Source organism: Micropterus salmoides, unplaced genomic scaffold, assembly GCF_014851395.1.
Source record: "Micropterus salmoides isolate LMB-PRFRI ecotype aquatic unplaced genomic scaffold, ASM1485139v1 Ms_hic_scaffold_10, whole genome shotgun sequence".
Taxonomy (NCBI): Eukaryota; Metazoa; Chordata; class Actinopteri; order Centrarchiformes; family Centrarchidae; genus Micropterus; species Micropterus salmoides.
Genome location: NW_024040041.1, coordinates 13,699,582 through 13,713,129, shown reverse-complemented (window position 1 = coordinate 13,713,129; position 13,548 = coordinate 13,699,582). Strand labels below are relative to the sequence as shown.

At 39.2% G+C, this 13,548-nt stretch overlaps 1 long non-coding RNA gene and 1 gene segment (V, D, J or C); both read right to left on the bottom strand.

The window, feature by feature from the left end:
• Window positions 1–617: 617 nt before the first annotated feature.
• Window positions 618–12,577, bottom strand: LOC119917504. The segment is given in 2 exon segments: window positions 618–925; window positions 12,420–12,577. Coding segments are annotated over 2 exon segments (348 nt in total).
• LOC119886934 lies at window positions 10,284–10,969 on the bottom strand. The gene is made up of 2 exons (XR_005441571.1): window positions 10,905–10,969; window positions 10,284–10,523 (listed from the first exon to the last, which is right to left on the bottom strand). It is a non-coding gene; the product is annotated as an uncharacterized LOC119886934 (long non-coding RNA).
• Window positions 12,578–13,548: the final 971 nt, after the last annotated feature.

The following is a 13,548-nucleotide window of genomic DNA, read 5'->3' as shown; positions in this document are numbered from 1 at the left end:
ACAGTGTCCTCTGTCAAACCTTATTTTCATATTGTAACTTTTCCTAACGGGCTTTATTTTGTTGCATTCATCTCACTATATCTCTCAAGATTATTGAGCCTAATATTTTAATTACTATCATCAAGGAGGTTATGTTTGTCTGTCAGCACTGAGCAGGATTACAGAAAAATCTCTGGCCCGTTTTCTGGGCCAAGGAAGAACTCATTACATTTTGGAAAGGATCGAAATCATGGGGAAGATTCTTATTTTTACAGACAAGGACTCAGCAGCCCAGTGTGGGTTTATTTTGAAACCTTAGTTTCCCCTATACAGAATAGGGACACACTACGATAATGAAATTAATTTTTTATTATTTTGTTCACTGTACTTTAGACCACCCTCCTGTATCATGTCTACTGTTCTGTACCTTTTGTTGGTTTTGTGGTTGTTGTTTCTTTGTTTCCTTTTTTTCATGTCCAATGTCTATAAATATAAACCCTTAAATAAACTTATACACAGAATTTTCATTAGTGAGAGTTAATCACAATTGTTTTTTTAAAAAGTGATACTGAAAACATTCACAGTGGTGCTGGTAAATAGAGGAAGTAGTTTTTGTATGACTCTCCTGTTATTGTTTCTCACTGTGTCAGTCTGGCACAGTAATACACTGCTGTGTCTTCAGGCTGCACATTCTGTCCATTTAGAGTCACTCTGTTGCTGGAAGAGTCTAAGGAGATACTGAACTTGTTCTTTAGTGAATCTTTGTAGTATGTGGTGTATCCAACAGCTCCACTTCCAATCCACTCCAGTTCTTTCCCTGCAGGCTGTCTGATCCAAGCTGTGTAGTAGCTGCCCAAAGAATAAGAGACCTGACAGGTGATGGTCAGACGTTGACCTGGCTGCACAGTCACAGAGGCTGGCTGTGTCAACTGTTCACACTTCACACCTGTTAAAAAAGAAAATGTTTTGTAACAAATGATCAAGTTATACTGCAAAAGAAGAACTGCTGACTTTGACAAATCCAGAGAGACTCACATCCAGCTGCCAACAGCAGCAGCAGAGCTACAGAAAATATGGTTTATGTTGAAAGTGACGTGCTGTGAACTCCACTGACAGCCTGATGGGAAGTTTTTATAGCTGAGTAACAAGGAAGGTCACTGAGTTTGCATAGAATCAAACACATGAAGCATCAATGTTGGTCTAACTGGAGCCAATAGAAGAGTCTGTTGACTGTTATTATATCTGCAGAGTGGAAATATGCCTGGAAATCACCTCTGCTTTACATATGAGGTTTTAATTTCACTACACATTTTGAAAATGTTCCTGCATTAACAGAAATAAAACAACTGTTGACTTTTAATGTCTGTATTGATATCATTTTAATATTAAAACATTATGAAAATGATTGCAACAACTATTAGGATCATTATTACTATTCTTAATGTCAATATTAACAAGAGCCAAGGATTATGCAAAACTTCATTAAATTCATTAAAATCAGCATTGTGATAATGATGATGTGCAGAGTGAAAACACGCCTGGAAATCACCTCTGCTTTAAATATTATATTTTGATTTCATTGCACATTATTTCATTATTGCTTTTGTTAATGTAAATATTCACATGAATTATGGGTAATGGAAAACATATTCATTATCAGCTTTGCACAGTGTGTCTAGCATGTTTATAGATTATTAAAAGACACTTTAAACATGATGCAATCTGTTTTCCTCAGATCATTTATTTACTGTCAGCACCTCCTACATCACATTCATGATTAACTTCAAACCTCTGAGACCAGTGTTTTTGTAATTGCAGCATTTATTTAGCAATTTATTTGCTCACTCACTGTATTTGTTATAAACAGAAATACAGAGAGAGCAGCCAGGATCATTTACATAGTCAAAAACTTCTGATGCTGCTGGTTTGAAGGTTTGCATAAAAGACCTGATGATAATGATGATGAATGCTTTCAGTGTTTGCAGATGTCTGAAGACACAGACATACAGAGAAACTTGGCGCCTCCAGAGGCAAAAAGCTGCTTAATGCAAAAAACTAAATATTTTATCTTAGATGAAAACTAAAGTAGTTCACATATTTGTAAGTTACTTTTTGTGATTATCACTACATCAGAAATAAAAAACAGTCTTAATCATATATCATGATATGTGTTTGTGTTTGTTTTGTTTACTTGAATATGCTGTTGTACTGTCCTGTTCAAAATGTGTGGATTCAAGTTAACGCATGGGGTGATTATGGTGCAATGGATAAGACGCCAGCCTTTGGCGTGAAAGACATGGGTTCCATCCTCCATTGTGTCCTTCAGCAAGACACTTAATCCGTAGTTGCTCCAGAGGTGTGCGACTTGCTTTGGATAAAAGCGTCAGGTAAATGTAAACGTGACTTTTGTTCTTCATGTCTGCTGAGATGAACTGACGATGACAGATGGGGCTGCGGTCACTGATGATGGTAAACACCTTATAGTCAAACTTTCATATTCACACTGAAGTCAAGTTAACGTGACTTTTGTTTAGAGTAGAAAAGTATCCAGTACAGTATCCAGTGTACATGAGCAGCAGGAGTGTTAAGCTTTAGTTCAGTCCAGGGTTCAAGTGTCAGTCAGTTAAGATCAATGAGAACAGCAGATCTGAGTGTCTCCTTTTAGAAACAGAGGAGAGAGAAACTTGACACCGAACGCCCTCTAGTGATTTTATAAAAGAAACTGCAACAAGTTATTTTCACTCTCATATTATGACTCACTTTAGATTCCACATAATTTACAGACATTATTGTGTCTTAGTAGAAATGTTTAGTATTTGTATTAGTTTATACTTGCTATCATTGGCCTTTTATGAACAAGTGATTTTTATTGTGGGTTTTTTTTTATTTGCTAACTAATAATGTTTCACAGGAACAGTTTACACAACTTTGTATTATTTGAAAAAAAATAATAGTAAAATACGGAATACAAAAAAATAAAGATAACAACAATACAACATTTAGTATATGATTTATATAGCTACTATAAAAAAAATGTAATTCTTAGGCTCTACTAGCTTAAAGATGAGTGCTGTAGGATTTTGTACAGCTGCTCAACCAACTCCAGTCACTGTGACTCTCGAGCACAATAATAAACAGCAGAATCTTCAGTCTTCAGACTGTTCATCTGCAAATACAGCTGCTGTCTGCTGTTGTCTCTGGAGATGGTAAATCGGCCTTGAACTGACTGAGAATAGAATGTGCCGCTACCATCAGTATAGATAAAAGCAACCCACTCCAGTCCTTTTCCAGGAGTCTGCCTGACCCAGCCCATGCTGTAGCTGCTGAATGTGAATCCAGAGGCTGTACAGGTCAGTCTGTGGGATTCTCCAGGCCTTTTAACCACTGGTTCAGATTCTGTCAGAGTCTGACCATCAACACCTGTCAAGAGGATAAAAATCATCAAGTGAAATAAGCTGATGACAACAAAAATAATTTGATTAAGATCAGTGAAAATCTTCACCTGCCCAGCAGACAGTTAAAAGCAGCAGTCCTGTCCTATAGTCCATCATGTTAAACTGTGTGTCCACTGTTCTCTGACATCCTCTCTGCAGTCAGATAAGTAGAGGTGAAAGACGTCTGAGTTTTGCATTGACTCCTCCTCACAGGGAGGAACTGGATTTGACTTGGATCTCAGTTACTGTTTGGGGAAACTGGAGAATCAGTGTTTACTGTACATGAGTGATTCCTGCAAGAGTTTCATGTTTCAGTATAATTTACACAATAGGTGGACAAACCAGTTAGCTGCTTCTTTACTAAGTCTGCAACCAATTCTTTTTGTTATAGTGTACCGAGCACCTGGCCCGTATTTTGAATTCTTATCTGAATTTGCAGATTTTTTCTCAACTTTAGTCCTTAAAACGGACAAAGTTATTATTGTAGGGGATTTTAATATTCATGTGAAAGTTGAGAATGACAGCCTTAGTCCTGTGTTAATCTCTCTATTAGATTCAAACCAACTGACTGTTATAACCACACCCTTGACCTTTTTCTGGTATACGGTATTGAAATTGAACATTTAATAGTGTTCCCACAGAATCCCTCTTTATCTGACCACTGTTTAACTTTTGAGTTTGTATTGCTGAACTACACGTCATTAGGCAAAAATTTCAATACAAGATGTCTGTCTGATAGTGCTGTAGCATAATTTAAGGATGCGATTCCATCAGCTCTAAATTCACTATCAAGTCACAAAGTAACGGAGGACTCTTATGCTAATTTCAGTCCCTCCCAAATCGATCATCTTGTTGATAGTGCTGCAGGCTCACTGCGAATGACACTCGACTCTGTAGCCCCTCTAAAAAAGCAAATAATAAAACAAAGACGGTTAGCTCCATGGTATAATACTGAAACTCGCAAATTAAAGCAAATATCGCGGAAAATTGAGAGGAATTGGCGTTCCACCAAAGTGGAAAACTCGTTTAATTTGGCAAGATAGTCTTAAAACTTATAGGAAGGCCCTCCGTAATGCCAGAGCAGCGTACTACTCGTCATTAATAGAGGAAAATAGGAACAACCCCAGGTTTCTTTTCAGCACTGTAGCCAGGCTGACAGAGAGTCACAGCTCTATTGAGCCAAGTATTCCCATAGTTACAACTTCATGAGCTTCTTTAATGATACAATATAATATTAGAAACAAAATTCACTAAGACCTGCCCTTAACTGGCACCGACTTATCTCTAAACTCAGGAACCTTAGAAACAGCTGTAGAACCAGATATATGTTTAGACTGTTTTGCTTCCCTCAATCTTTACCAACTAACTTCAATAATTTCTTCATCTAAACCATCAACCTGCCTCTTAGACCCCATCCCGACTAGGTTGCTTAAAGATGTTTTACCCTTAGTCAGCACTTCTATACTAGATATGATCAATCTATCTCTATCAACAGGCTATGTACCACAGTACTTTAAAGTAGCTGTAATTAAACCTCTTCTGAAAAAGCCCAAACTTGATCCGGATGTTTTAGTCAACTATAGACCTATATCTAACCTTCCATTTCTCTCTAAGGTCCTGGAGAAAGCAGTTGCTAAACAGCTGTGTGACTTTCTACAGAGCAATAGTTTATTTGAGGATTTTCAGTCAGGATTTAGAGCTCATCATAGCACAGAGACAGCACTGGTGAAAATGACTAACGACCTCCTTATTGCATCAGACAAAGGACTTGTCTCTGTACTGGTTTTATTAGACTTAGTGCTGCATTTGATACCATTGACCATCAGATCCTATTACAGAGACTGGAAAATGTCATTGGCATTAAAGGAACCGCTCTAAGCTGGTTTAAGTCCTATTTATCAGATCGATTTCAGTTTGTACATGTTAACAATGAATCCTCCATACATGCAAAAGCCAGTCATGGAGTTCCACAAGGATGTGAAGAAGAACGTACTTTATTGTCACATACACATAGCGAAATTCATCCTCTGCATTTAACCCATCCCTGAAGGGAGCAGTGGGCAGCTACAGTAGGCTACTGCCAGCCACTGAGTGGAGAACCTTCATAGCATGTTTTTGATGGTGGGGGAAACCGGAGAACCCGTAGAAAACCCACACAGACACGGTGCACCACCGTGTGCTCGGACCAATCCTGTTCACTTTATATATGCTTCCTTTAGGCAATATTATTGTCATGTTTGGCTGAGGGAAGGGAGGGGAACTGAGGAGTGTGGACCCAAATGCAGATAACGGCAAGGCGAGAGGAGGATGCTGTTCGAAATAAAGTTTTTCAAGTAAACTAAACAGGCTTACATGGAAGCTCGGGGCAAAAGGTCCAAACAAAGCAGAATCCAGAACAAAGGTAAATCCAACAAAGAGTAAATCCAAGGAACTCAGGGTAATCCAAAAACTGGGAACAAAGCAAACAGAACACTCAACATCCAACGACAAGGACGCCACATAGACAAAACTGAACTGAGGGTTCACCGCCAGGGTTCATTGTATACCTATAACACCATAGCGGGTAAAATCTACCCGCTATAAAAATACAGTGATTTTGTGATTATTTCTGCTACATGTTGCTCCAACACACTTTGGGAAAGATTTAGCACATTGGCTGTGCATTTCCTATAAACACCATCCCCATATTTCAGGAATTGACAGAAAGTTTATTCCATTCTATTCATTGTCTTCACCGTGCAGGATGATCGCTTGCGCTGCGCATCTGTGAAGGGCACGTTCACAGCTCTTTTGATGTCATAGATGTTATAACCTAGTTATATTCTAAACACAGCTTGAATTTAAATGCAGCATACAATTTACAAAAAAAGACTGACTGTTGTTATAATAATAGCCTCAATGTCGGCTAGTTCTTACTTTTCTGCTTGTTTTTCGGACTCCATCGGGCATCCAGAGAATAACATATAGCTACAAAAGTTTGAAAGTCCAAATAAAAGTAGGCTATTTATTCGAAAGAAATGATTATTATCAACTCCAAAATTCATAGTAAATTTTTACCCAGTGGAAAGATGTATAATGATCACTTTTACTAAAAATTACACAGCACTGGAAAAGTTATAGCCGGTCAAAAAGCACTGGAGGGAGCCGCACGCTGTCTTGAAGGGACCGCAGAACACACCGTGTTAATTACACAGTAATTATGTGTGTGTGTGTTAAAAAATAAAACTATGTTAAAAATAAAATAAATAAATAAACCAGAAAGCGCGTGTGTGTGTATGTGTGTGTGTGTTTGTGTTAAAAACATAAAATATTTTCAAAATTACAATTAAATAAAGCAAGTGTAATGCCTGTAGTGGGAAAGGGGTTGCCAATAGCAACATAGCATGTTTATCTAAACCCACGACATGAACAGCATGAAAATTACTGTATTTTATCAATTTTACCTGCTGGCGCTTAAAGGTATAAATGCCCATTTTTAAAATCTGGCTTTATCTTGACATTTCTTAACAACAGGGGGTACATAACACACTTTTAGGAAAAGCCAGAGACTGGGGGACTTAAATATTATATTGAAACAAAGATACATACAATCAAAAAACAGCTGCGGGTAAATTTGACCTGTTGGCGGTTCTAGTGTTAAATGCACAGGCAAAAGATCAGGGAGGGAGTGCACAGGTGAGACTCATGAGGAACTAATTAGGCACGCAGACAGACAGAGTGAACAGGGCAGAGTGAAACAGGAAGGCGTAGAAACCAGACAGACCATGAAACCAAAACAGAGTCAACCAGAATACAGAATAAACCAAAAACACAAGCAGACAGATCCATACGCAAAAGTACAAAAAACAGGTAGGTTTAAACTGAATATAGAATGAACAAGACTAAAATAAACTAACAAAACAAGAACAAAGCTAGATTAGAAACACTGATGATAACAAAATAAAACAGGAAGCAAAGCATGCGACAATACTAAAGGATGGACAAGACATAAATAACTAAGGACAAGGAACACAAGAAACAGAGGCAAACAGAAAGACACATGAAACAATGGCAAAATCAGAAACACAGGGAAAAATATAACTAAAACATAACCCACAACAACTCTTATAACAGTACCCCCCTCTTAAAGGGATACTATGCAATTCTGCCAAGACTTTATGGCTGCAGCCTGGAGCCTCCTGTCTCATGCCCTCCTGCCTGGTGCCTTCCGCTAGTTTCTATGATGCAAAATAAAAACTCACGTCTGGTTTGTTCTGTCTTCCTCGTACTTTGGTGTTTTTGAACTGAATAGTTACTGTTTTCCACCAGGGCAGTAAAATGTGAAGTTAAGCTGCTGATGTGAGCTTCCCTGCTGTTACCGTTTTATTGGCAACAATATTCATCAGCTGTTTGACGAAGGTAAGGGCACATTTCTGTCCACGTAACAAAGCCATAACAGAGGCTGGAGAAGAACTACATGAAATTACAATCCAACTACATATTTTACACCAAAATCCAAAGCACAGCGCTGGAGAATAAACCAATCCAACTAACCTTACATGATTTTTCAACCAGGGCAGTAAAAGTTTAGCTGGCTGATGCTTCCATGCTTTAAGCTAATGTTACGTTTTATTTACTGATTGTCTGGTAACCAGCAAAGCCAACCCACAGGCTGGAGAATAAGAAGGTGACATGAAATTAATACAGCTACATATTTCACACCACTGACGGGGGAAACATGTGACAGCTCTCTGTGATTATGGCCAGTTTCAAGCTATAGTTATCAAACAACAGCTTTCATTTGTATCTAAAGTTTGACAAACAAGTTAATTACCTGTCCACAACAGACAGCTTCAGCACTGCTTTGAAAACATCTGTTCCACATTATAGCCTTCTATCTGGGAAAATCCACAACATCGGTGATTTCTTCTGTTAGCTGTTTGTATCTGTCCTGACTCCATCTGGCTTCATGGTATAAAGATCCACAGGCTGTCGGCTCTCGTGCTAAATAACACGTGTGTGCTCGTTCATTGTCCAAATGTCACTTCAGTTCTTACTTCTAATAAACTAGAAGACTACTCAGAGACTGCTGATTGTTGTTAATATTATTATTAAGCTTGATAGCTGAACGCTATAATATTTGATTATAGCATTCAGCTATCAAGCTCCTCTCCTGTGGAACCAGGTTCCAGTTTGGGTTCAGGAAGTAGACACCATCTCCACATTTAAGAGTAGGCTTAAGACTTTCCTCTTTGATAAAGCTTATAGTTAGGGCTGGCTCAGGTGAGTCCTGAACCATCCCTTAGTTATGCTGCTATAGGCCTAGACTGCCGGGGGATTTCCCATGATGCACTGAGCTCCTCTCTCCTCTACTTTCTCTCCCTCTGTATGCAACCTCATCCCATTATTGCATGTTACTAACACAACTTCTCCCCTTTCTGGTAGTCTTGTCCTTTCTCGTCCCTCTCCTCTCTCCTCCTATCACTTCCTGCAGGTGTTTCAGGCTCTGGAGCTGTGGAGTCTGGATCTGTGGCTGCGGGTCACCTGCTGCCCCCGTGTTCCTGCTCGACACCCTCTGCTACAACGACTATTGTTGCTAGTCTTATTGTTATTATTGTTATTATAATCATTAACATTACGACTGTTACCATTAACACTATTATAAATATCTGTACCATTTTTCATTTAGTCTATAGCAACATCACCTTCACTGTCTGTACCTCTGTGTGTATATTGCTCTCTCTCTCTCTCTCTCTCCCTCCCTCTCTCTCCTTCACCCCAACCGGTCGAGGCAGATGGCCGCCCACCCTGAGCCATGGTTCTGCTCGAGGTTTCTGCCTCTTAAAAGGAAGTTTTTCCTTGCCTCTGTCACCTAGTGCTTGCTCTTGGTGGGAACTGTTGGGCTTCTGTAAATAACATCACAGAGTACGGTCTAGACCTGCTCTTTTATGAAAAGCGCTGTGAGATAACTGTTGTTGTGATTTGGCGCTATATAAATACAATTGAATTGAATTCTACAGATGCATTTAATGTAGTGATGGGCGTCTACACTACACTGAATAATATAAGCAGAAGAAGAACGCCGTGATGACGAAACGCGCTCCGTAGAGCTGTCCGTTGTCGGCTATGGTAGAAATATATAAATAACAGATATAAATGGCTCATTCTAAGGTAATAAAAACATAATGGCTCATTATGGAAGGTCTTTATACACCACTGAAAACATAGTTATGGATATTATATTGCATTCCTGTCAATAGATCCTCAGAAATATTACACACTGAACCTTTAAGTGTCTTGCTCAGGGACACATTGGTGTCTCACAGTGGATTTGAATCCGGGTCGCTCAAACCAAATGCATGTGACTTATCCACTTAGCCATCACCACCCCCCCATCAACAAGTGTTCAGGCACTGAGGGGTTTTGTTCAGGTCTCCTGATGGTTTGTGTCATTGTGGCTCTCTGGCACAGTAATACACAGCAGTGTCTTCAGGCTGCACATTCTGTCTGTTTAGAGTCACTGTGTTTCTGGAAGAGTCTGAGCTGATACTGAACTTGTTCTTTAGTGAATCTATGTAGCTTGAAGTGCATCCAACACGTGAGCTTCCAATCCACTCCAGTCGTTTCCCTGCAGGCTGTCTGATCCAAGCTGTGTGATGGTTGCTAAGAGAATAAGAGACCTGACAGGTGATGGTCAGACGTTGACCTGGCTGCACAGTCACAGAAGCTGGCTGTGTCAACTGTTCACACTTCACACCTTTTAAAAAGAAAGTAAATATGTTTTTTAACTGTAACCGAGGCAAATAGTGAGGGGTTCAAATCCCCAAATATTTAATTACCAGTTGCCATGGGTTTCCCCACAATTAATAAAATTCAGAGACATGGGTTTCGACTGGAAGGAAAATTTATTTAAACAATTAAAAAAATCAGGCTTTGGGCAATTTTATTTGCTGCACAAGCGCAAACAATAAAAACAGATAAGATGTAGATGCCAATACTGCCAGAAATGTTAAGGAATAAAAGCACACGGTTAAAAACACCTCAGCCTCTACAGGAGCCAGACCTGCAGGGGGGTTACCTGTGGGCCACCCAGGTGCCTTGACACCACCACTCACACTGGTGCGCAGCCACCTAAACACAGCAAGATACACACAAATGCCACACAATAAAACTAAGTTAAGCATGCACACACAGCTGTCATACACACCACCACATGCAGTGAAGGGGAAAGGGGTTCCCACAATCCACCACCCTGTCCGTCTGGCAGAACACTAAAAAGGGGAAGAAATGGCTAACAAGCTGAGGGAAATCACACAGCCAAAAAAGGGAAGACAGCCACACCCTTAGCAGACCTTAGCAGTTGGCAAATACATTCACAGGGGCCCATCCACCTGTAACAAATCTAATAAAATAAGAATTGACATAAAAATTCAAGCACGAATAGCATCAGTGGCTATACAACCCTAAAATTACAAAAACATACCTGCTAAATACCTGACAGATGATCTTTACCTCAAACAATGCAGTAAATAGTCAACCCAGCTCTGACTCCACCTCGTTTACGGATCAGATGTTTAGGCCCACTGCAAAGTAAATCATGTTATCAAAAGGCACACAAACTAGTAAACTTGCATAGCTCTACTAGACAATATCTTTTTACCTCAGGGTTATCAACAACCACCACTGCCTTCTCTGTGGTGAACTTTAGCACAACAGGCTATTCAGCTGACGAGGTCTGGACGACAGGTGGTTTAAAATACCTGTGATTAAAACAACTTAAAACATGTTCACAAAAGTTAAAAACATTGTCAGCCTTGACTCATAACTTCTGCAAGACATACCTGCTCTCTAGCCACACTGGAACACAATGCCTACAGAGAGATCCTGAGTGTTCTGTATCAGAGATGCTCACAAGTCTTTGAGCTCGAGTCCAAGTCAAGTCTCAAGTCTCTCGTGGTTATTACGAATGCTGTATCACCTGCTGCGTTCAATCCAGGTTGCTAATAAAACTGCATGGCTATATGGAATTCTGTAACTGTAACCTGTAACCATTTACAGAACACAACCATGTAATGTGCAATGCAATTATTGACAGCTTCTTAAATACTGCAAGTCAACACACTCCCTAGACTCTTAAACCCAGTGTAATGTTGACTAAATAAAACTGTGACGTTGCATAAACAATAAACCGGTAACCTGTTTTTAACTTTACAGAGCACAACCATGTAGCCTAATGTACAATGTGTCAACAATTAATGACTTATTATAAGCTTATAAACTACTGTAAGTCAACAAACCCTGTTGACTCTCAAACCCAGTGTAAGTTATAACTAAATAAAACTGTAAAGTTACAAGGTCAACAATAAACCTGTAACCTCTTTCTAGCCAACGGCAATAATTAAGGTGGTGGCAGCCAGCAGGACGTAAATAATTACGTTTATCGACCACCGCAAGTTTGGCAAGTACACAAACGCTCATTCATCTTTTCATAAAGAATGACAGTCGGAGTAAACCTCCCGTAGGTCGTAGCTTAAGCAAGAAGCAAGCTAACGTTAGATGGCCAATGCTGAGTGTACGATGAATGGCGGAGTAGCTGCCGGTGTTTGTTGTCCTCTCTCACGTGCGGCCGCGGGCAGCAGATGATACGTGTTACGTAGGCAGGTTATAGGTAATGGAGGGAGGGAATAACGGAGAGCTCATCAGACGTTTCCTAAAAATAAACATTGTTCACGAGTCCCATCCCTGGAGTCCGAGTCGAGTCTGAAGCCTTTTTAGGACGAGTCTCAAGTCCAGTCTGAAGTCACTGTGTGTGCGACTTAAGTCGCCATCTATGTTCTCTATAAATCCACTCTTAAAGAGGCACAGGTGTGTGCCTGCTTCTACAGAGACAAGGGGGTGGAGCTTCACTGAGAGGCTGCAACCGACCGTGGCCTTATTAGACCAAAAGCCTGCCTATCACATAACAAATGATTATAGTTATACTGCAAAAGAAGAACTGCTGACTTTGACAAATCCAGAGAGACTCACATCCAGCTGCCAACAGCAGCAGCAGAGCTACAGAAAACATGGTTTATGTTGAAAGTGACGTGCTGTGAACTCCACTGACAGCCTGATGGGAAGTTTTTATAGCTGAGTAACAAGGAAGGTCACTGAGTTTGCATAGAATCAAACAAATGAAGCATCAATGTTGGTCTAACTGGAGCCAATAGAAGAGTCTGTTGACTGTTATTATATCTGCAGAGTGAAAACATGCCTGGAAATAGCCTCTGCTTATGATGTTTTAGTTTTATCATACACTCTATTGTAACATTTGGAAAATGTTCCTGCATTTACAGAAATTAAACAACTATTTGCTTTTACTTGAACTATTAATGCTTTAATGTATTGTATTAATAACTATTTTATATTAAACCATTATGTACATTTTTAAGTAATTGCAATAATGATAAGATCATTTTTACTATTTTAACATAAATATTGACATGAGTCATGGATAATGGAAAACATTCATTAATATTAGCATTACAATAACATGAAAAAACTATCAACACTTAATTTTGCTGCAGGTTTGCATGAAATACATTTAACAGTTTCAGTGTTTACAGACTCTAGTGGAGCAGCTACTTCAGGCTTCCTGCTGTTTATCTTGAGATCTACTTCATGTCTGCTGAGATGAACTGACACTGACAGATGGAGCTGCGGTCACTGATGATGGTAAACACCTTATAGTCAAACTTTAATATTCACACTGAAGTCAAGTTAACATGACTTTTGTTTAGAGTAGAAAAGTATCAACTATCACAGTATCCAGTGTACATGAGCAGCAGGAGTGTTAAGTTTTAGTTCAGTCCAGGGTTCAAGTGTCAGTCAGTTAAGATCAATGAGAACAGCAGATCTGAGTGTCTCCTTTTAGAAACAGAGGAGAGAGAAACTTGACACTTACTGCCCTCTAGTGATTTTATAAAAGAAACTGCAACATTATTTTTCACTTAAATTCTACATAAGTTACACTATTGTGTCTTAATTTGTTGAAATGTGTAGTATTTGTACTGGTTTATTTTTTGTCCTGCTCTTGTTTCATAAAGAAGTTTTATATGTTTAATGTTTAGTTGTTGTTTTTTTGGTCTTTTAATTAGCAAATAACTTTATTGTGTTT